At 41.0% G+C, this 24221-nt stretch overlaps 2 protein-coding genes across 4 annotated transcripts; one reads left to right on the forward strand and one right to left on the reverse strand.

Annotated features, from left to right (window-relative positions):
- Nucleotides 1–777: 777 nt before the first annotated feature.
- LOC135489052 (uncharacterized) lies at nucleotides 778–24157 on the forward strand. 3 transcript variants are annotated; one of them, XM_064774146.1, is made up of 10 exons: nucleotides 778–862; nucleotides 1982–2236; nucleotides 14081–14364; nucleotides 14519–14795; nucleotides 16397–16679; nucleotides 16826–17069; nucleotides 17158–17335; nucleotides 17433–17660; nucleotides 17824–17995; nucleotides 18156–23109. In XM_064774146.1, exons 5-9 carry the CDS (start codon nucleotides 16477–16479, stop codon nucleotides 17868–17870), a joined length of 900 nt encoding a protein of 299 aa, XP_064630216.1. In that variant the 5' UTR covers nucleotides 778–862; nucleotides 1982–2236; nucleotides 14081–14364; nucleotides 14519–14795; nucleotides 16397–16476; the 3' UTR covers nucleotides 17871–17995; nucleotides 18156–23109. The 3 variants fall into 3 exon arrangements, with proteins under 3 accessions (XP_064630216.1, XP_064630217.1, XP_064630215.1); XM_064774147.1 differs by lacking the exons at nucleotides 778–862; nucleotides 1982–2236; nucleotides 14081–14364 and having other exon boundaries at nucleotides 14413–14795; XM_064774145.1 differs by lacking the exons at nucleotides 778–862; nucleotides 1982–2236; nucleotides 14081–14364; ... (3 more) ...; nucleotides 17158–17335; nucleotides 17433–17660 and adding an exon at nucleotides 23121–24157 and having other exon boundaries at nucleotides 17886–17995; nucleotides 18156–22615.
- Nucleotides 12365–13093, reverse strand: LOC135489490 (piggyBac transposable element-derived protein 4-like). The gene has a single exon (XM_064774870.1). It carries the CDS (start codon nucleotides 13091–13093, stop codon nucleotides 12365–12367), a length of 729 nt encoding a protein of 242 aa, XP_064630940.1.
- Nucleotides 24158–24221: the final 64 nt, after the last annotated feature.

Consider the following 24221-nt stretch of genomic DNA (forward strand, 5'->3'; position numbering starts at 1 on the left):
TGTTTACGATAGGGAGTTTTCGCAAAGTCCTCGGAACGCCAACGCGAACGCCTATCCTTTTGTTCGACATCGTTATGAGGAGGTCAGACAGTGGGATAGACGTTCGCGTTGACGTTTCGGTGGCTTTGTGAAAACTCCCTAATTTCATTACCCGTGAAATCTCAATGCACACCAACTTGCCTACTTTTGCCGATAGAGGCGCCACTGTCTAAGCGTGTGTAATATGAAAAGTCCAACAGTCGTTGTAGTGTGCACCGATCATTATCCGTTAGTTATATTGATAAATATTTAGATGAAGGATGTATTTTGGCATAAATAATACAATACATGCAAGTTACGAATAAACATTTAAAAAAGTGTTGCTATCTTGGAGAGCGAACATAATGAAATTCTTAAAACGGCGATAAAAGTTGGATATTTTGTGACTGAATTCTTTTATGCCAAAGTACATCTTTTTTATTGGAATACTTTTTTCATATAACTAACGGATATGCTCGGTGCATATAATACTACAACGACTGTTACATTGTTCACGATTAGACAGTGGCGCCACTATCGGGAACACCTGGAAAGTGGGTGTTCAAAAGTCACCATCGCAGATTGGATGGGGCGGGTTTGCAACAGGCACAACACCAGTGACACCTACATCGGTATAATTATTGAAGAATAAAAACAAAAAGTTGATCCTGGGATGGCGTGGGTTAATACCAAGGGAATCAAGATAAATATTGACGAGGCTAAAATTGTTATTGCCCAGTCCGACAATGTTGTTATTTGCACAAGCGACGATCCCACGTGCGATGTGTTTTTACAAAAACAAACCTAAGGAGGAACGATACTGCAGCAAAAGCAGAATGCAGAGGTTACCTTCCAGATAATTTTGGCTGACTTTTAGTTTTACGAGTGCTTCCTCAGAACAGTTTCTACTTTCATCATGTTCATATAGACCACGAGTTGATATGACAATGATATGTTGGCCGACATGTAGGATGTAGGCCTACATGTCGATTACTCATTAGTCGAATGAACCATCCATGGACGTATGGCTGAGACAATAGGATTTACGCCATATATACGTCGATGCAAGGATATCAGAATTACCGCGTAGATGAAAGCACGTGGAAATGTACATTTGCATATCAAAGAATCCGGAAAAACTGTGCAAATTTTATAAAAAGTGAACATGTATCTAGGCCTACATAATCTACCAAATTAATGTATTCTTTATGTAGGCCTAGCTGTACAATGTTTATATGCACCAAATTCGAAATCAAATAAAGTCATATTTCGGACATTATTGACGAGAAAATCGCAAAGCCGGCATCTTCCTCCGTCAATGTTATTGTCACGTGCAGTTATCAATCTCCTCACCAGAGTCGTTCTTTACCCAAGTCTTTCACCCCTGGCAGCAATATGTGAGGAGGTGACCGATAACGATTAAATAAAAACAAAAATTACATCAAATTTCTCAATAGGGTCCTTCCATTGGTGATTGATAATATTCTTTTGTAATTTCAGAAATATGAGAAAATGAATCTTGATGCTCTTTTTTCGTCACAGTAATTTTGACGAGGTTAAAAAGTGCGCCATTTTGCATAAAATGGCGCCGTTGTTGTCAGCAGTTTACACAATATGCAATGACATGTTTTCGCGAGGTGATGTAATCTCTTAACCTATTTTTAGACTTTCTGAAACGAGCCGTCTTCGAAATCAAGTTGGTTTCGAAACGGCTTTTCAAAACACTTTGATTAAATAGAAGTTAGGTTATTTGATTCCTCCAAATAAGTGAGTTTTGTGTACTTCAGTGACCATTTTGTACAGTATTGTATGCTGGTACGGTAGGTACCTCTGTTTGTTTGTAAACAAACCCTTGCCTTGGAAGGCGGTGAACCCTATATTGCTTGACCATTCGTATGACACTCAAAACCAAGGGTGCCACTGCCAAGGGAACCGAGCTAATCCTATTCATTTCCTTTTCCAGGTACATTCAAGTGGAGCATTTCGTTATTCCTACACAAAGATAGGGAGCAAGGATGCCCAAAGGTTGGTGGAAAAGGAAGCATATCGGGAAATATCTCCCGTTGATCAGCATTCCGGAAATAAAGGACTACTTACGTTGGATAGACTGGCTGGTACCAGAGCTATTTCAAAAAACTTACAGTAACATTGCAGACTCTTACAAATTATACAAGTGTCATAAAAGGAGGCATCGATTTTAATATGTGCTACGAAAGTGGTAAGTAGTTTATTACTACTCTAATTTCCAACATTTATTCATGCACCATGTCACAAAATATATGCTACAATATTACAGGTTGTTCCTAAAAAATATACTGTGAACCCAGAAAAAGTTGTGTGCCTTTTATTTTATTTATTTTTTCTCGTCAACAGATAATTGGAAAAATAGATGGTTGCAAAATAGAAAATAAAATTGAAGTTGAAAATTTTACAAACTTTTGATGTAGCGTATTGACAATTTCACGAAACCGGCAAATAAAGTGGTCGCAAATATTTTGGAGTTAACAGAGCTGTGAAGAGCCAAAGTTCCATGTCTCTTTACCTTTGAACATTTCGAAAAAATTGATATAGTTGTGGTAATTATTTCAGTGATGTCGTGTTTTTTTGTGAGTCATATTTTATACCAACAACAAGGCCTGTGAAAATTTGGCAATTTACACTTATTTACAGTATTCTGTTTAGATTTGAACTGAAAAAGTTGTACATGTTTTTTACTTGTTATTGGCTTGACACCTGTGGCTGTGCTGGAAAAATGAGTCGCTACCAGCAGATCTTTTTACTGAGTGAATGGTTTCGAAAGGCTCAGTAGAAGCATCAAATGACTTTCCATCACATCATTTTCAGTGGTGGATTTTGGGGGTCAGCTTTCATGAGTTGTGCCTCCTTTTTCGACACCCTAGATGCCAAATCCTCCCTTGTTTTCAATCAAGTGGTGGGGTCTCTCCCCCTTTTCACTAATTTCCATCTGAATTCTGATTTTCACAAAGCAGGTCATGTTTTCCAAGGAGAAAAATTATACTATCTATGGATTTACCATCACTAATTCTTTAATACTCATTGTGACCCATTCTGCCAGCACATGTCGCATTATTGCAATTTTCAGTGTTGTGACAAAATCCTTCCTTTAACTTAGGTGGTCCGAGGGTAAAAAACAATTTTTTTCAAATGATGATTTTTTGCTTGTTATTAGTTTATTTATATAAGTATGTAGACATGTAAATAATAACATCAGTAATTTGCACTTGATGACCCTTGTTGCCATGATAACGGGGTCATCAATGTCAAATATGGTCATTTTACAAGTTTCATTTCAGTCAGCTGAGCTAGTCAAATAGCTATTCGAGTGGTGTCCGTCCATCCATCCATCTATCCATCCATCCATCCATCCATCCATCCATCCATCCATCCATCCATCCATCCATCCATCCATCCATCCATCCATCCGTCCGTGGACAAAGTTGGGCATTTTGTAATCATACAACTGAGGCACTTCAAATCTAGTCTTGCTTATAAACAGTGCAGAAAATGTTGCTTACAGAAAAATTTTTGGGCGATTCGACTCAAATTCAGCTCCCCAGGGGGCAAAATGCATAAATGAAAAAACAATTTTTTGACGCTCTATTCCAGCAGATAAAAGCTTGAAATAAAGTTGAAAAGGTCTTCATGATACAGAAGTTTTGATATAAAATAGATTAGTGTCGATTTATATCACCAGTTGGCGGTATTGAGCAAAACTGTTGTTTGACCCTGGATGACTCCGCTTTAAATTTCCCGCCGCGAACTGACATGAAAACCTCGAACCAGGGAATACCGGACTGCTGGTATTGCCAGTGCATTCAATGTATGAACGGCTCGTCTGGTGTAAATTGATGAGGCGGCTTGACCCTCCACTGCGCGGTCAAGGTTACCTGGAGTACTATCATCAAGAAAATGGCGGTGACCTTTTTATTTCTACCGGAGCGATGATTTTGTAAGTGACAAATTTTCTTATTTAAGCCTTTACGGAAATGTATTTTGGTACGAAACTTCACACGTTTAATAGAAAAGATCAACGAGAATGTGTTCCAAATGCCCTCATAACGATGAGTTCAACGGAATTTGGTCAAAACAACCTTCGCATGGAGTCAACTTTCTTTGCGAAATTGAAGCGACGACCTCATTATTTATCGTTATTTATGCAGATCTGAGTCCAGCTGATGGGTGATGTTCTGAGTTGTGTTCAAACTATTACAAACTTCGCAAATTAGTTCTATTAGTTCTACTATTCCTCAGGAGTATATTATAGCCATTGATGTTGACAGCTAAAAGCACGAAAACTTTGTTTATTTATCAAACTGTATCGAGTGTTATCGAATCGAATGGGTGTGTCGATCGTCGGGGCGGATTGATATGTGGTTGTGCGTCCAAGGCGATTAGGTCATTCAGTTAGTTTGAGAAAGATCATGATCATGAAGATGCGTGTTGTGTTATCATAACCGGAAAATAATTTGAAGTTATTAGTGGTGTTGTCATTGCCAATTTTTGCATGGAATGATAGTTCGAGAGCTCTCATCGACGTATTCAGCATTGACGGAAAGTAGGTCCGGATTTGGCAACACGCCAGCTGTCTCACATGTTCCTCCTGGAGTCACCAGGTGCTACAGCCAACACTGTACAATCACTTTCCATCTTGACGTCTTGTAATAATCTTTGCCAAATCAGTGATTCTTATAGAATTTACTCCATGATTGCAATCAACCTTTGTTAAATTCCAATCACCTGCAGGTCAGGTCAATCTTTTAACAATAAAGTTAATTTTCTTAAGCACCTCTTTATCTTACTTCTTCACATACAGGGCATCCCAAACACTTTGCTAAATCCACTAACCCCCCATTTCAAGTTGGTATTGCACCAGACCCAAGCTCAACGGTACAATGATCATGTAAGTGTCCAAACACCTTTTCAGGACATACTAGTATGAGGACATCAATTTTGATACCAGAAGGAAAACCAATCCTGTCCGTGTGTCAATGTGACATAGATCCTGGCTCTATTGGAAATGTCGCACTCGCACTGCATTACTTCATGTGATGTCACTTACATCTTTCACAGTTGACAAATTGAAGCATCCATGGTTATTGTAACGATATATAGTCCTTGCCAAATCTATCTAAAAGTATCAGTAAAACTGCTAAACTATGAATTATATCTGCTAATGGCCGCTGTACACGGTCAATCATTTTCATCAAACTTTTTCATCAATCTTTTTGGTCAAATTTGTATGTAGAGGGTCCCGCCATACACGGTCAATCATTTTCATCAAATCATTCACAAAATGGCTCCCGTGCAGTCAAGACTGCTTGTGGCCGTTGCTGCGTCAGCTGCCGTTGCTGCTATGGCAATAGCCATGGCCGCATTGAAGAAGAAACGACGACGACGACGCCGATATTGGACACGGCCATGGATCCTTCGAAGAGCATCCAAAGGGGCACATGCCATGCTAAACGAGGAGCTCAGGCTGGAAGACCCCGCTTCTTACAAAAACTATCTGCGTATGGATGAAGAGATATTTGCTGATCTCGTTGATAGAGTCACTCCATACGTTTATAGGTCAGACACCAATATGCGCCAGGCAATCACTCCTGCCGAACGTTTAGCGGTGACGTTGCGTTTCTTGGCAACTGGAGAAACATTCCAAAGTCTAGAGTTCTCAACAAGGATAAGCGCCTGCACGATAGGTAGAATTGTTCCAGAGATGTGCGATGCCCTCTACACGGTTTTGAAAGGACATTTCATAAAGGTAATACGCACACTATGAAAATGACACTGCAATGTTTTCCTTTTAACCATTTTTTATTTCTTGCTGTACCTGACTTTACAATAACAAAATACTTAAATGCACAATCATTCAGTACTGTAAAATGTTTGCATCATGGCATTACCAAGAATATCAGCGGTGTTCCCCATGCTACATGCCTTTGAAGTTGTTACATTTGGAAAATCTTTACGACTAGGCTGACCGTTATACGTCATGATGGAACACTGCTGGTTGTAACCATGTTTTCCAGGAGGAACTGTTGCATTATTAATGTGCTGCGGAGGGACTCTTCTAGTCAACTGAGTATTTCTGCCCAACTCAGACTCTTGCGCATCAAGAAGCGCCATGTTTATTTTCCTTTTTGCACTTTGCCTTATGTCAGCATGCTGCAGGCTGCGCATTTCGCAAGCCACAAATTTACCAAAAATATCAAATTGGTCCTCGTTCTGCGTTGGTGTACTAGTGCTTTCATTCATGTTTGAGCTGACAACAGCATCTTTCAATTCAGTCAAAGCATCAGCTGCTGTGTGCAACATCGACTCCTCTACAGAACGACTCTTTTTCGCCCTTGGTTTAGGTCTACTCGGTTCCTGGGATGTGCACGGTTTTGCTGAGTATCCTACCGATGGCGTTCCAGGACGTGGTGATTCATCATGCAACTCTTGGTCGGAGTCGTCATTAGCAGAGGAGTCCTGAAAGTGGAGGCTAACATTGCAACTTTTCCTTTTTTCAGATGCCAGCGAACGCACAAGAGTGGCTTCAGGTTTCTAGAGATTTTGAGTACAGATGGAATCTATCCCACTGTCTTGGAGCTATCGACGGCAAACATGTGACTTTTCGCCCACCTCTGAAGTGTGGATCCTACTTTTTGGCTCACCGTAGGGGAGTCTATACGATACCGCAGTGTCCGTCGTCGTCCGTCGTTGTCGTCGTCGTCGTCGTCGTCGTCGTCGTCGTCCGTCGTATCCTAGTTCTAAAACAGTGGCACGTTTTTTTAACCGCTAGGCCTATGAACTTAAAACTTTGTACACATGACCCCCTAGGTCAGATGACCCGTGACACTAAATTTCTGTCCGATCTGATTCTCTACTTGGCCACCAGGGGGCCAAATGTGGATATCTAAAAAGTGTGATATCTCGCTTATTAGTGACTTGTTTTCGATAAAACTTTTGTGGTAGGTACTCATAGCAAGGATACATCATATATCTTACGGGTTTTTAATTTGATCTACTTTTCAAGGTCGCAGAGGTCAAATGGCGTGAATTGGCCGTTTGAGTGTAACTATGGCACGTTTCTCAACCACCAAAGCTATGAGCTTGAAACTTAGTACATATAACCCCCTATATCAGATAACCTCTGGTGCTGAATTTCAGCCTGATCTGATTCTTGACTTTGCCACCAGGGGGCCAAAACAGAAAAAGTAAGAAGTGCAATAGCCTGCTTATTAGCAAATTGTTTTTGATGAAATTTTTATGGCAGGGACCCCTAGCAAGGTTTCCTCAGATGTTGCACGATTTTTCGGATTTGACCTACTTTTTAAGGTCGCAGAGGTCAAATGGCGTAAATTTGCCGTTTGAGTGTAACTATGGCACGTTTCTCAACCGCAACAGTTATGAACTTGAAACTTTGAACAAATGACCCCCTAGGTCAGTTGACCTTTTACACTGAATTTTGGTTCGGTCTGATTATTGACTTGGCCACCAGGGGGCCCAAACTCAAAACTCAAAAAGTGTGATTTCTCGCTTATTACTGATTTGTTTTTGATAAAAGTTTCATGGTAGGTACTCCCAGCAAGGATACATCACATATCTTACGGGTTTTTGATTTGACCCACCTTTCAAGTTCACAGAGGTCAAAGTTGAAAACTTTACCGTTCTTGGTACGTTTTGTCGTTGTTCAATGTAAAGAGTTTTAATTTTTTGTAATGATGCATCTAAGAAGCCACTATTTGTATGCCAAGTTTCAGCCAGATCGGAATTCAAATATGGCCGAAATTGCATGTTTTGTGGGTTTTTCCTCGTATTGTGGCAATCCAAAGGTCGTGAGTTCAAACCCCGGTCAAGGACAGCCAAAAATATTTTTATTTTTCATCTTTTCCTTTTTTCTTTTCTGAGTTCTATCTTACATTTTCTTCATTTTTTGATTTATTTGGTGCCATAGATTTAATTAGGCGGCCATCTTGGAAATCGTTTTTTGCCGATTGCTGTAGTGTAAGGAGTGATGAAATTGTTATGGTCAGGTAGATGTGTTTACATCACATATCACCCTGGTTTGTTATTTGACCTACCTGTCAGGGTCACTGAGGTCAAAGTTAAAAATATATTCACCATTGTCATGGAGTGGCACGTTTCTTCACTATCATTTTCACCTAGACTCTACAAGCTTGGAACCACAAGTCTCGGATTCACCACTTGGCCAGGGCCGGCTCTGAACTGGTCACAGATGCATGTATAAATTATGAGAGGCCTACATACTGTAGCACTTTCTGTAACTGTCTACTAAAACGCCCCTGGCCGTTTCATTCAACTACAAGAATACCCATAGTTTGATTCTATTCGCTTTGGTTGATGCAGACTATAAATTTCTTATGATTGACGCAGGGACAAATGGCCGTGTGGGAGATGGGGGTGTTTTTGCTAAAAGTGACCTAAACAAGGCTATAGTAGACGGAAGTATAGATTTTCCAGATGCTGAACCCCTGAAATATTGTACCGCCCCAATTCCTTATTTTTTGGTAGGAGACGATGCATTCCCTCTGCATACTTACATGATGAAACCGTACCCATTCCGAAACCTTGATATTGACCACAGAATTTTTAACTACAGGCTGAGCAGGGCGAGACGCGTTGTTGAGAATGCGTTTGGGATTCTGGCAAATCGCTTCAGAGTCCTTCTTGCACCGATGTTATTATCACCCGATAAGGTAGAGAGAGTAATCCTTGCTACATGCGCCCTTCACAACTATCTCCGCACGAGGAGCCCTGCTCGGTACTTCCCTCCTAGTTCCATGGATAGAGAAGACACGAGCAGAGGCCAGGTAACAGATGGTGATTGGAGAGAGGTGAGAAAGTCGGAAGTAGCATATGAACGCATCTCATCTCAAGCTGGCAACAGGTCTACAAATGCGACTCGGGCTCAGAGAGACTACCTTTGCTCCTATGTCAATAATATTGGTCGAGTATCGTGGCAAGGTAAATTTGCAGCGTAGAATGAGGCAGCCATTCTTGTATAACTGTGTGTGTACAGTCAGTGAATAATTCTGTTGTAGTCAGAGAAATAAAATGATGTCAAGAATTAATTACCTTGTCAAGTGTTTCATTGCAATCTGTGCCTCTCGACATTGAGCAAGAACTGGGCCTCGCCTCTACGTGGTCCTTAAGAAAGAGCAGCTTCTGGAACCACCATACGGTTGGCTTGTGCACATCCTTTGCCGCAGCACCACTTCTTTTGGTCTTGTTTATCTTCTCCATACCCTAGCAAAGTTGCTACGTAGCCCGTTCATTTTTTTCTTCACGTCATCAACCGTGCAGTCACTCTTTTCCTTGCAGACATCCTCAAGTACCTCTTGGTAGGCCAGTTCCTTCTTAACGCGATTGTGGTACAGGGCATCTTTAGTGTTGTATAGGATTGGGTGGGCCCTATACGACTCTATCATGATTTCCACTGCCCTCTGCGTCCAGCCCATGTTGTCGTCTATGAGAGGCAAACTGTGGAATCTAGGCCTTGCATTACAAACCCGTCAAATTGCATAACCACCGTCATCATGAAGGAGGAATGGACGATCATTGATTTCGGTGAACCCACAAACAATTCAATTCAATAGGGTTAATTGTTCAATAAATATCCATGCCCGCTGTACACGGTCAAATTTTATCAATTCGTCATTCAAAAATAGGACCGGCTCTATTCCATCAATCTTTGATTGATGGAAAATATTTCATCCAATTTCCGACCATACACGATCAATCTTTTCGGTCAAATTTTTTTCATCCAATTTTGAGGGATCGTGTACAGCGGGCATTACTCAGCTGAGCGCCAGGCCCTTGGGCCTCTTGTCTCAAAAATGAAAAGAGATTTTTGATTCAAACCAAAGCAGGGATGTTTCTTAGTCATAGTTATATGCACTTATACAAAAAGATCCAGCAAAATAGGGGGGGTCAAAATTTTCAGCTGCTTTTTGACAAGTTCCCTCAAATTTTCAAAAAATTGTATAAAATAACTGGAAATGAATTGTATTGGTGCATAGAGGTATACCTAAAGATGATTCATGCAAGAAACAATACTGATCAGTATTTACATCAGGGGAGTGAAACTTGTACAAAAAATTACATTTTGAGAAAATTGACGTCAAAGTTGAAAGTACACTTTCACAGCAGTTCTTCTTCCCAAACCTTTTTCTGATGTCAGGATATTAGAAAGCTACAATGCAAAACTGTTTCTAGGACCAATACCTGCTGTTTGCTTTAGAATTCAGTCACTTTTTCTGCTTTTTTTGGGCTGAGGTCCTTTATTAGGCCATGCCTTTTTGCGTCGCTGACCGCCAACATTTTCATTACTTTCTGAATGTTCACTGTCATCATGATCTAAGGTCTCTGAGAGTCCAGGCCCATAAACTGCACCCTCCTTGGTTCTATCTTGGTCCACTTTCCTTGCTTTTCTATATTTCAGTGTTTTCCTTCTCTGTTTTACCTCTTTACCAACCTTTACATTGCTTTTTGCAGTGCGGACTTGATCTCGCCTATCGATGGAAGCCTGGCTAGTCTCTGACAGTGGAATGCCAAGTTTGCCCATCAGTTTATCAACTGGTTTAGTACCACCATTGAACTCCTGAACAGCAAGGGCTATATGTTGTTGTTTGTTTGTTTTCTATTTATTTATTATAGTGACCAGTGTTTACATAAAAAATATAACATATATACATATACAAAATAATTTGTTACACCCAGCCCTCCTGGGCTTATCAGTCACTTCGATTAAAATTTAATTAACGTCATTACGCTGCAGCACCCCTTCTGCCCCCCCCCCCACTGCACAGGGTGGGTGAGCCATGGCCTGATATAGTTTTTCCTAGACTGGTGCAGTAGGGGTGGGAGAAAAGGGATCCCGCAGTGTAATGGGATGAAGAATACATAGATTTATACGTTAACCCTTTCGCTGCCAGCTAAAATTCAGGTTATGTAACTGGCTGTGCCAGTAGAATTAGCTTGTGTTTCGACATTTTGCTATAGCTAAATATAAGCCTAATTCATGTGAAATTTGTCAGAGATAATCTATAATAATGTATACAAAAGTTGTTCAGTATTGCTTGCTCTATAATTTACGAGTAAAAAAAAGTAGGTTATGATCTAATTTGCATGCCGCCCGCCATCTTGAATAATTAATGAGGACGACATTTTTACCGCTGAAAGAGAGTTTATTGAACTATTCTGTATTATTTATGACTATAACTATAATAAAACAAACAAATTATATGCCTTAGCCTATGTTCATACCATATTCTATTTTCAGGCATCACCTTTGATGATGTTGATGCCCAAAAATCTCACTGATTATACGCGACATATTTTTTGAAAATTCACTTGCAGTCCTGAAACGATTTCTTGAACTTACTATGTCATAGTTATTGCAATGGTCCTATTATGTTGCTTGCAAATGCCCTTATTCAAACATCAAACAGAGGATAACACATTTCAGGGCATTGAACCATAGAAGATATGAGAACAAATCCCTACCAACACTGTGTGATGTTGCTTGCGGAGAAATGAAACATCAGAATAATCCATGTATCACTGAATGTCAGGAACCAGAATGAAGTCAGTTTACTTACAACTTATAGTTCAAAACAGTGTGATATCTTTCATGGCTATTCTTGGGAGGCCTACACAGGGGTACATTGCACTGCTTGCAGAAGTACCTTGTTTGAACACGGATTTTCGCAGCATGATTACTACTGACTTCACAGTTCGGTTTGTACTTAGGATCATCATATTCTCCTTCCCAGTGTTGACTGGTCAGTCTTGCCAGCGGGTGCTTCTTGCTAACACGAGCATGTCTTCTTTCACCACGATCAGGGTTCCTTTGGTTTTCTACAAGGCTGTCAATGACCGCCTTGCGGAACTTTTTTGGATCAAGTTTTTTGTCTGTGTTCACAATATTGTAACATATCAAGCCGTTGATCAAGGCAACTTCCTGAGCAAAGTGCCAGATAACTTGATACCATTTCATAGACTTGTGCTTATAGCTGTAGTAGGCCCTCAGTTGATCTGCATGGTCAACTCCTCCCATGTTGCAATTGTAACAACACACAGCCTCTGGTTTATGGGCAAGACGACCGGTACCAGATTGTTCCCCACGTTTTCGAACCTCAGTCTCAACAATTGAATTGTCATGGAGCGTTGAAAGCATCCTAACAGTGCCATTATCTTGCCATTAGTGAGGTTTCGCAACCGCCCGGTTAGGCCCTTCAACGACGTTTATCTATTGTTCAGGTAAACTCACACAATAGATAAACGTCGTCGTAGGGCCTAAACGGGTGGTTGCGAAACCTCACTAATATAGACATAACATGTTGTCTTTAGTGAAGAAGACAGGGTCCTCACCCTTCTTGAGAGTAATGCGGGGATACCGTGCCGTAGCATCGTTACGTCTTCCTCGGGATGCAGGTAATATTGCAACAGGATTACCGACACGGTTACTTCTTAGAGTTCCGCAAGCACCAGTTCTCCTATTCCTCATATCAACAAAAAGGTCAGGCGATGAATAAAGATTATCGCAGTACAGGTGGTAGCCATGATCAACATATTCTGGAATCATCAGAGACCTCACAACATCTCCCACAGTCCCTTCACCTGCCCCAGTGTAAACGTTCCACTTAAGCATGAAGCCGTTTCTGTTATCACAAAGAGACCAGAGCTTCACCCCCCATTTTGTGGGTTTATCTTGCATATACTGTTTTAATCCAAGCCTGCCCTTGAAGGCAAGCATGGCTTCATCAATAGAAACTTCCTTATGGGCTTGATATAGTTTTACATATTGTCCTTGTACAATATCAAGTATTGGCCGCACCTTGAAAAGGGGATCGTGTCCTGGTTGACCCTTCGGAACCTTGTCTGTGTTGTCATTCATGTGGAAGAAGCTTCGAATCAACTGAAATCGATTCCTAGACATCACAGTACTGTAACCTGGGGTGCCCGTCAACCAATATGTTTCAAAATAGTCACTAATCGCTGGTTTGTCACATAGACCCATCGACATTTCCAGGCCAACAAACGCACGCATTTCTTCAACAGTCACATCCCTCCAGGAATGAAATCTGGAGTGATCGGACAATTCAAGTGATGGATCATCAAAGTATTGGTCTGATCTGTAATATGCTGGTAAATGTCTGGAGGGAAGAATGCATCAAAGTAGTCAATAGGATCCTTTCCCACCATGTCTTTTTTCAACCGTTGTTGCCACGATTTACTTCTGACAACGGGTGGACTGTATACTAGTTAAACGAGCCAATAAAATATGATAAACACTAACCTGTCTCTTACTAGCTTTCTGTTTTTCCTGCTTCACGTAGAGTCTCAACAATTTCGATGTCGGGCCTCGTCCCTGTATCCTAGCATTCCGTATGCCGAGCCGTATCCAGGCCAGTTTATCCAGTTTAATATGGCATATATATATATATAGAGCTCCTCAGAATATCTCGAATCACGACCTTGTATTCGCAAGTACACAAGGATTCAATAAATCGGAAAGTCGAAGTGCAAAACGATTGATACACAGCGACGCGAGTTAAGATAAAGGTATATCAAGTTCGAAAAGGTAAACTATGCGTCTACCACGCGGCAACAATAAAATAAATCAATAAAAGGAAGGCCTACAGGTAGGGCCCGTGTCGCGGCATGCACCACGGAGCCTGAGTTGACCTCGTGCTTGCGATCAGCTGTTTCTTTGTTTCGATGATGGATGCATTGAACTCCTTGCTAACATGGCTGATACTATAGCCTAGGCCTCATGTCGTAGTGATGACGACAGATTGTGCTCAATTTGTAATTCTGTCCTTTGGATCCAGCCTATAAAATGTAAGCCTAGGCTATATGAAAGAATTGTCTTGGCCCCTAGCAGTCTTGGCAATTGGCCTTTTTGTATTCTATCTCATGCTCATGATCTGATCCTAACGTTACACACAAATGGTTTGCCTAGGCCCATTTTTATGTATCATATTCATAGTATAGGGCCTATTATCTTTGAATGTTTTTATATTTTTCTTCACAGGCTATCATTGAAAAAGGATGCAGTCCCCACCATTCACGCACCAGCACCAAATGTGGAGGAAATGCCCAAACGGAAGTCGGGTGCTTATCAGAAGCGCGAAAGATTGCAGCTAGTAAGCCCTCTTTTAACACCCCCTGCATGGATGGAACCTGATGTGCCAGCTGCTGCTCCTGCATCTGATTTAGATGATGACATTGACCTTGACATCGCACCTGAGAACCTCCCTGCAGCTGCAGAGGCAATGCCTGGCCCTTCTTTACCTCCGACAATGACAGAATCTGAAGGTAACAAAATTAGTTACACCTGCTCTCATGTCTACCGGTACTCTAAGTCAGTAGTTGTCAACTGTGCATCACTATGCCTAATTTATCATTTCTGGCATGTAACTATCATTGTCAAAATGTTTGACAACATTGTCTATCCTTCATATGTTTTCAGCTGCACAAACGGAGCCGTGGGTGCCAGACACCGTTGATGCTGCAATGCAGTGCACTGAAGAAGATGAGCCTTTCCACAAAAAGTCAAAGATGGGCGATTCAGTTTGCGAGGTCGACTTTGTTGGAGATGAGGATGGCGAGATGGACTCTGAGGATTCAGAGGAAGAATGGTTCGACGATCCAAAAGATGAAGATTATCATCCATCAGAAGACCTCGACATTGGCGAAAGTGATGAGGAGGAGGAACTATCATGCAAGGCTACATTTGATGAAATGAGGTAGGCATTGAACTCAATGAAGGGAGTCTAATGAGAGGAAATATGTGATGTTTCTTTCAGGCTACTATCATCTTATCATATTCAGTGTACAACCTGGGTCAAAACTTATACAAAATAGGCCAAAGTCAGCCTCGTTCTGGATTGACCTAGTTTGTGTACTATCTAGTGCATTCCAGTTTCAATGCACTATGATCTCAGATAGTGCTTTGATAGCTGGGGTCATTATTTGAAATGACTCTGACACAGCCCAAATCTTTTTTTACCTCAATAAACATGCTTAATATTGTTAGATACATACCACACCACAATCCTAATGCAACATGTATTCCATTTAAGCACTTTTGAGAGCATAAAATGCATTTCATTGTGAGTACTGTCCAACACACACCCCACCCCCAACTTCTAATTGGGATAGAAAAAGTTTCTATGTCTAAAACAAGAGACCATTGATGGGAGACCTTTGATTGACATCTTGGCTGTGGAATTCAACCACTTTTCTCAATGAATATGCACACCCCTTGATGTATGAGGCTTATGAATGGCTGGAGTCCACCGAGCACAGCCCCCTCCCCCTCAACTAAACTGTCAATAACATTCTTGGTGGTCAACTTGTGTATGGTATCATGATACAGCCTGGTACAGGGACCTTTCTGCTTGATTAATTACACACATTTGGGTTAATTTGTTTATACACTTGTCTGCTATAATCTCTCAAACTCAGCAGGCTGCTTGTTTGCAAGGCGGCATATTCCTTTGATCTTGTAATAGGGATAGATTTTGTTTCTGATACTTCAAGTGCGGAAGGTCAATTCCATGGTGTTGACCATGTCTTACTGTAGTGAATGAGTACAATTTACACCCTTTCTGGTCATCAACGAAGTGGCTATCACATTTTTGATGTTGCTTGTCCAGCTCATTATCAGCCGCTCATTAGCATATTGGCCTAGTAACCATGATGAAACACGTGGTGGTGAAGATCAAGTGCTTTCTGCCTTGTCAATTTTGTTACATCTTTCCTGGTTCCAGTTCTTCTGAACAGGTTAAACTTATTTTGTTGTTCCTTTGGTGGATTATATTCTTACTTCTTTTGGATTATTAATGTTTCACATGTGTAGGCCTATATTCATTCAGTGACCCTTACTTTGATTTATATTTTTCGACCAAAAAAGGAATATGGAATGAAATAATTGTTTGGATATTTGGATATTCTTGATTCAATGGATTAGGGATGTTGGGAGGGTGATTTTATTTATTGTACTGCAATAGCGAATTCAATGCACATTTCAGATGGACAAACTCCACTTTCCATGCATGGCACTATTATTGTTTACATTCCTAATATAGGTAAACTAGGACATATTATGCATGAATCTATGTCAGTGGGCGGCCAAGTTTATGCTAACCAGGTATACTAAACCGAGGCTATAATCTGCCAGCAACTGGGTCACTTTGGATATCAGTTACACTTTGGCTACCCAGAGCACTCACTGATTGATAATCACTGTGTTTATCAGGATGAATTGCTTTGAAATACTGGTACCGTACTGCAAACATCCAAAAGATCATCTGTTTACACTTTTGATGTTATCATTTTTCCACAGCAGAGCCCAGAAAGTTCCCACTGGATGAAAACAAGTATATTGTTTTTGAGTCGGCAATCCTTGGGCTCCTTTCTGTTTGCATGAGATGTGGAGGGCCAAGCACATGCTTCAAGAGAGTGTTGGGCACGATGCTGACAGTTCGGGCTTTATGTGACAAGTGTGGATGCACAAGGGACTGGGACAGCCAACCTAAAGTAGCAGGGAGGCCCATCTTCAATGTGCTGTTGAGTGGAGCCATCCTGTTCACAGGATCACTTCCAACCAATGTCCTGCGAATGTTTCAGTAAGTAGAGAACCACATTTTCACTTGTGAATGTTATGAGTCTCAGATTGCTTTGGTTAATTGAGAAGAAATTTCAGTTGTACTTGTCAACACATAATTCTTAGCAATTTATGATTACCTGTAGTTTGAAACTTTCTGTTCTTCAGAACCCTCAAAATCCAGTGCGATGTCTCGAGGACATTCTACCGGCATCAAAAGAATCTGCTGCATGATGCCATGCAGAAAACATGGGAGAAATGCCAGTCTGCCCTATTCGAGTCTATCAAAGATAGGGAATTGGTTATAGGAGGTGACGGGAGATGCGACTCCAAGGGCAAAACAGCAAAGTTTGGATGCTATGTCATGATGGAGATGAACATGAAGAAGGTTCTGTCAACGCAGCTGGTCCAGGTACTAAATCTGTTAGTTAGTATTCAATATAGAACTAGCTCTCATTTAGCATTCGCAGTATTTCAACCTCTATTCATTTCAATTTCAGAAAAATGAGGTTGCAAGTAGCTACCATATGGAGCTAGAAGGGCTGAAAAGAAGTGTTTCTTTGTTTGATGGCTACAACATCAAGGCCTCCATAACTGACCGGCACTCACAGATCCAGAAGTGGCTTCGTGAAAACTGGGCTGTCACTCATTTGTTTGACTGTTGGCATGTTGTTAAAGGTAAGCTTTGCTTCATCATTCTCAGCTTATTTGCTGATTCCTTGCATAATGTACATTTCATACTAGAATACCTCTTTAAACATTCCATTGATTACAGGACTCTGCAAGAAATTGGATGAATTGGCCAAGAAGAAAGCCAGACGACCAATAAAGGATTGGATTAAAAGTATCCGTTATCATCTATACTGGTGCGTCATGTCATCTCGCTTTGGAGATAAGGAGGCGATCGAGAGGAAATGGTTGTCGTGTGTGGACCATATCCAAAACAAGCACGAGGGATGTAGCCATGGTCCACTAGAAAAACAGAAGGTGTGGTTACGAGAAGGTGAGCATCCATTGTTTTCATTTGGAGACAGCACTCTGACTACCAGGTACACCGACATGTAAATGACATGTTTTGTCTCTGGAGAATGATGCTTCTCAATATCTACTTTTAATTAATTACTTGTGCATCTGGGCAAAATTAATGTGTTCACTTTACTTTCCAGGTACAGAAGCATGTGACAAATGCGTGGATTTGTTGACAAAACCATAACTGCTGAAGGACATAACGAAAATGTCCCCTCTTGGGCAGACCAGTGGTGTGGAATTCTTCAACAGCCTCCTGAATCGTTTCGCACCGAAGATGATTCACTTCTCCTACAATGGAATGATCAGTCGGTAGGTGCACATTCATTAAGTCAGTAGCAGTCTTCATTTCAAGGGGGGGAGGGGGGATGTATTGTAAAATTAAAAAAGAAAGTCAATTATGATTCATGTTGGAGCAGTCATAATCACATTGAAAATGTAAATACATTCCTTTCTTAACTTCTAATTCTAGGCTATGTCTCAGCGTGCTTCGAGAATCTAATGGAGGCTGTCATTGCGAAAGAAAGCGGCACATCAAGGCGAGCTACACAGCCAGAACCGGTTTCCTCTCAATACGACAAACCATGCATCGAAGACGCTCTGAAAGGAATTCGGAGTAGATTTATTGTCCTCCAAGTGACGATTCGGACACAGAGTGTGTCACTTCTAATGATTCGACCAACATGACCGAGCCAGTAGACCTGGAGTTGGATGCAGCACCACAATCACAGCAAGGTGGTCACAGTTGCAAATGCAAGTCAGGGTGCACAACTATGCGTTGTGGATGCCGCCGCCAAGGACCTCAGTGTTCATTAGCTTGTTCCGGATGCAAGGGAGTTTGCCAAAATATTGTTTAGGACTTGAATGGCATGTGTACACAAAATGTTCTGTAGGGGCCATAAATAAAATATTGTACGTTCAATCCAACACTGGTGGTTCCTCTCGATGAGGTTGGAATCCTCGAAATTGAAATAGTTCTTCCTCACCTGGTGGAGGGAAGTGTGCACGAATGCAAAGAACAGCACAAGATGGAAGAACAATTCTGTTGTTTTTCCCAACATATCCCCATAACAGTCAGACTAATTGTCTATAGGCTATATGCCGATACTGGGCATGCTGTGGTCAATTGATTGCATAAGCTCCATACTGCTGCTTATAGAATAGCCAGGCAGTATTTAGTGTCCATGGATTTAGGCAGACAGGTGTGAACCCCGGATGATCAGTGATGCACTTCACCTCATCCCCTCCTCCATCAAGTTCCGCAATTTTGTTGACGACTGGTTGCATACTCATGCAGCATCGGCACTCTCTTACTGTTTCCATGGGTTGACAATTACCACAGGTGCACCTACAAGGAAGAACATTGTAGATTTGGGTCCCAAGTCGGATCTTTTTTCTCACTGTCATTCTCGTCAATAAATGAGATTGACTCATCTAAATTGGAGGCAGCAAACTCATCATCCTCATCGATTCGCCTCTTCTGCGAATGCTTGGGCCGTGGCGTGTGTAATATATTAATGTGTAGGAGGACAGAAAGAAGACAACTAGTATGTAGTAAACGTGTTGGTGGAGACACCTATATTAAATCAAAAGAACTACAACTTAAAGGTACTACAATTATGTGTATACAGGGTGATACATAATGATTATATGATAGGAATATCACAGCGTGGAACACCACGGAGGATCCTCTGCTTTCTGTGGTGTGGTTGGCTTCTGTGTGGCCTGTATTATCGGGAAGTCTGTTATGTCTGTGTCCTGACAGACCGATAGTATATTTTGGTCTGGCAGGAACTGTTCACAACGTCGGGGGATATCTGGCAATGGATTGATTTCTACTCAAGAAATGTCGGGGGGAAATTTGTCACAACCACTAGAATTAAAAAAGGAAAGACACATATCAAAATACAAGTTGCTTAACAAAGAAATTTACTACATGTACAAGTAAACCCTAAATCACTATATCTACTTGTAATTTCGAGCGAGATATTTCAAACTATGATCAAACTTAAATGAAGAAATGTCCCTTTGTAACAAACACGCCTTTATTAATTGTAATCCTTCAGATCTTTCGTGATAATGTAGCTTTAGCATTCATGATGGTGAAAGGTAGTTCATCTGAGCTGGTGTCAGCAGCTGCGGCGGTTCAATCTGTAATTAATAATCATTGAAATAAGCCTAATGCTAATTTACCTAAAGATATAAGAAATGAGAAATTGATATAAATCGGCAACCAGAATCAAACTTACAAAGCTGGGGACTCTAAAATGTCTCTGAAATAGTATTGAAAATCATATTGAAAATAGTTTGACTTTGAGTTCTTATAATTATCGTGATGTTGCTTTCTTGGCTTCTAAACTCTCACTGCCGATCGGGACCACACCGTGGACGCCTGTCCTACTTAAAAGGAGACTATATCCTGTTTAACATATAAAATGGTCTTTTTTTTGTCTTAGCTGTACCAGTTACCAGAGTTTCAAAGAGAATAACGTTAATTAACTTTGTCAGAAAGTTCCTGTTGACGACGTGGTTGACGACCATCCCAAAGAAAGATGCTAGAATTTTACGTCAACAAGTAAGAAGAAGTGTGGTATAGGCCTACATTGATTTTGTCCGTAACACTACTAGTCCTATTACTAACAATTTAATCTTGCAAGCCTCTTCAGCCTATGCTTGGCTTCCAATAGTACTTGTTCTGGATCCGTCTGGACACCAATTTCGTGAACCTCACTGGCAGGACTCATTACTGGTAACATTTCTAGTAGGGTGACATCCGCATCTGTGCCGGTACTCTGATGACTAGCAGAAGCATGACCTGCATCATATGTTGCCAAAGCTTCTTCCACAATCTGTTAAAAAAAGAGTTTAGGGCTTAAACTTTTCACCGCCATCCTCTCGAGGGTAATAAACCCCACACGCCACCCTCTCGAGCGTAATTACCGATATAACGACTAGTTGAATTCAATCGGCCATAACTTTTTTATTCTTCATTCAAATTCAGAGTGTTATACCTCATTGGAAAGCTGAGAAGATTGTCTATTCATTAGTGCTGAAATAAACAGTATTTATTATTATAGGGGTGTATATGACATAAGTGAACTTGATGAAAAAAAATTTCAAAAAAATTTCAACTCACCACTGTTAGTCATCTTAAACCACCATTATTTTCACTCCAGAAGGCTAAATTACAAAGTCCAGCATCATTTATATATCCCACTTATCCATAGTTAGTTAGTTTTCAGATTGAAATGGTACTCCATCAAGCCAGGAACAAGATATGTCCCTTGAAGTGAAACACAAATTTTGTCTTAATTTTCTGCGTTTCCGAAAATGTTCCACAAAAATGATCAACATGTTTGTCATATATCTATGTACATATCCATTGTTTTTAGAATAAACAGTACATATTCTCATCACTATATGTCTGTAATTGTTCCTCTTTGCCATACTACCTCCAAAAATCCAGATTATTGTGGTAGGTATGCCAACATGTGGTGCCGCGTTTGACACAAAGCCAGATTTTACACTTCTCACACCTGACACTGGTCTTTACTTTCTTATGAGGGTTATCCTTATATGAACAACCAGGGTGAGCTTTCAGATATCTAGACACAGCTGTTTCAGCTAGAATAGAAATGCAAGTTTAATCAGGGAGGTGCTGGCATGAAGGTGTTAATTGCTATACCCCAATAAACAACCCAGTTCCTCACCCCAACCGCTTAAGGATTACATAAAAGGCCTGAATCCACCCATGTATGCCCCTTAAGGCCTTTTTACACGGTGCTGGTTCAAGACAACCCTCCTGAACCGTCTCGAGGCGTGTTCGGTTCAGGACGGTTCTTTTCGCTTTTACACGGGGACGGTTCGACGATCTGGCCTCGATCCGGCTCCAGGCCGGTTCGTCACTAACATCGTCGATTGGTGGCGCTGAACAATCTCCTGGCGGTGGAGGTACGAAAATATCACAACAACATGGTTTACGATGGCGCCGGTGAGATGCAGAGTTTTTGCTTTGGTGGTGTTTACAGCATTTGTATGGAAGAAGAAAGCTCTTGCAAGAAGACGGACAAGATATGCAATTGCAGAACCTCCACCTTCGTTTGTAGATAGGAGTAAAAGGAGGATACGGGCGTATAAATGGCAGAGAGACAGAAGATCTGTTCGTTTTTTTCTTCTGCTGACCACATTGATCAGCCTGGAGCAAGCAAGACCGATCCCAATCCAAAGGTAGGCTAACTAGCCGTCTCTCCGTTGTTGTCATTTCGCAAACGAGGACGCTGGAGTAGTATTGCTGCCCTACATTTCCAAGGACGTCAGGTTGAATTGACACTGAGCTCAAGGTTCACAGACAGAGATGAAATCAAGACTAATATGCTTTGATTATCAATCTGCTGTCTTTATTTCATGCAGAAAGGAAAGACGTACAGTACAACAAGTAAACTAAATCTCTTTGAATAGAATATCAAAACAGAACATATGAACTTTACTGTACTAATTCAGCAGTATCAATATATGGTATTGGTGTAAGCCGATGTATTATGCTCTGTTCACAACTGTATTACAGTATCAGACCGGGTGCCATTCGCCTAACGCAATGTGAAATTATCCCCTACATTTTCCATCCTACTGCTTGAAACATACACTGTAAATCACTTGTTCCAACAGAATTACGGGATACTGCAACTCGCTGGGCTTTAGTTATAACAACAAACTGGCTCAAATAAGATTTTGGGAGACAGGGCATTTTCACCACTCAGGGTCAAATTTACCAACATTTACAGAACTGTATTGTGCAAATACTGTGATTGTAAATTTTTCAAATAGATGTTTTTTCTATTTCACATCATTATGGACATTGCCAAGAAGTATTCATTGGTGGGAATGCATTGTAAAGGACAAATTTACTCCCAAGCAGTGGATGGAAAATTTCAGGTGAGAATTACATTTTGAAACTATAAACAATACTACTATTTTGGCAGTGGAAGACTAGTAAATTTGGTACAAGTATTGCATTATGAACTTACATGTGTTAGAGACTTAAGTAGAAGAAAACATGACAATCACTTGCCAGGTTTGAGTATCACAATGTAATGTGCAACAAAACAATACGGAATGACAATAGGAAAATATGATATATGTATACCGAGTATAAAATCTTGCTTGATATGGACTAGTTCATGAGTGAGATTCAAACCAAATAGTAATAGATGCCTTTACCCTACTTCGAAAATCCCTGAGTGTAGGTAATTTGATAATACAAAGGCATAAACCATACATGCACGTCACCTGAACAAAAACTCATTTAATGGACTACATACAAAATTCATGGACTAGTAGGTATATAAAAGACCCGTTTGAAAAGTAGTTGACAACACACAAGTGTGCCTAGCCATACATGAAGCATTCATGGTTGTAATGATTTTTCTAATATTTACAGAATGCGACGCGAAACATTTGACTTCCTCTGCCGAACACTTCAACCATATATTGAGAAGAGGGACACAAACATGAGGAAGAGTATTTCTGTTGATCGGAAGGTTGGAGCAGTGATCTGGGTTTTGGCAACACAGTGTGAGCTTAGGACAATCTGCCATCTATTTGCCATGTCGCAAGGTTCACTGTGTATGTTTGTGCGGCAAACCTGCAAGGCTATTAATGATAGTCTTGCTCCTCGCCTAATAAAGCTCCCAACAGCAGAGGAAACGACACAAATTATAGACGGCTTTGAAAGAAGATGGGGATTTCCAAACAGTGCTGGGGCAATTGACGGCACCCATATCCCTATCCTTGCACCCAAAAGTTTTAAGTGTGATTATTACAACCGTAAAGCTTACCACAGTTATAACGTTCAGGCTTATGTTGACGACCGCTACCATTTTCGTGATGTTGTGGCTGGATGGCCAGGGAGTGTCCATGATGCACGGGTTCTGGGCAATTCAGATCTGTATGATCTTGGACAGTCAGGTAGGCTGTTCGCAGGAGTGACAAAGAATGTCAGTGGAACAGATTTGCCACCAGTTATCTTAGGAGATCCTGCCTACCCGCTATTGCCATGGTTGATGAAACCATACCCTGTCAATGCTCAAACCACTGCAGAACAAAAGCGCTTCAATTACATGCAAAGCAGGAACCGGATGGTGGTGGAAAATTCTTTCGGCTTCTTAAAAGGTCGTTGGAGGCGGCTGCTGAAGCGTAACGACTTTCGTGACATCGCGGTGCCAAATATAATTTTGGCTTGTTGGACCCTGCACAACCTGTGTGAAGATCAGGGGGAGGATTTTCCAGACCACTGGCATGGTGAAGTTAGGGAGCGAATTGAGGAGCTGAGAGTTCCCCAGGTGCCCAACAGAGAGCAGGACAATGATCGGTATGCACACAGGATAAGAAATACACTTGCAGAGCACTTGACTCTACTGCCACAGTGAATCTTGCCAATATGGGAAACTATAGTTTTGTCCTCATTGTTCAGAAATGCTCTGATTTTTAAGATATCTGAACAATTTTGATGAAACCTACCTCAAATGAATCTTATCAGAAA

The sequence above is a fragment of the Lineus longissimus genome, chromosome 6 (genome assembly GCF_910592395.1).
Source record: "Lineus longissimus chromosome 6, tnLinLong1.2, whole genome shotgun sequence".
Classification (NCBI taxonomy): Eukaryota; Metazoa; Nemertea; class Pilidiophora; order Heteronemertea; family Lineidae; genus Lineus; species Lineus longissimus.

Excerpts from the sequence above, each read along its gene's own strand:
- LOC135489490 (XM_064774870.1), bottom strand. The coding sequence starts at position 13,093 with ATGCGTGCGTTTGTTGGCCTGGAAATGTCGATGGGTCTATGTGACAAA.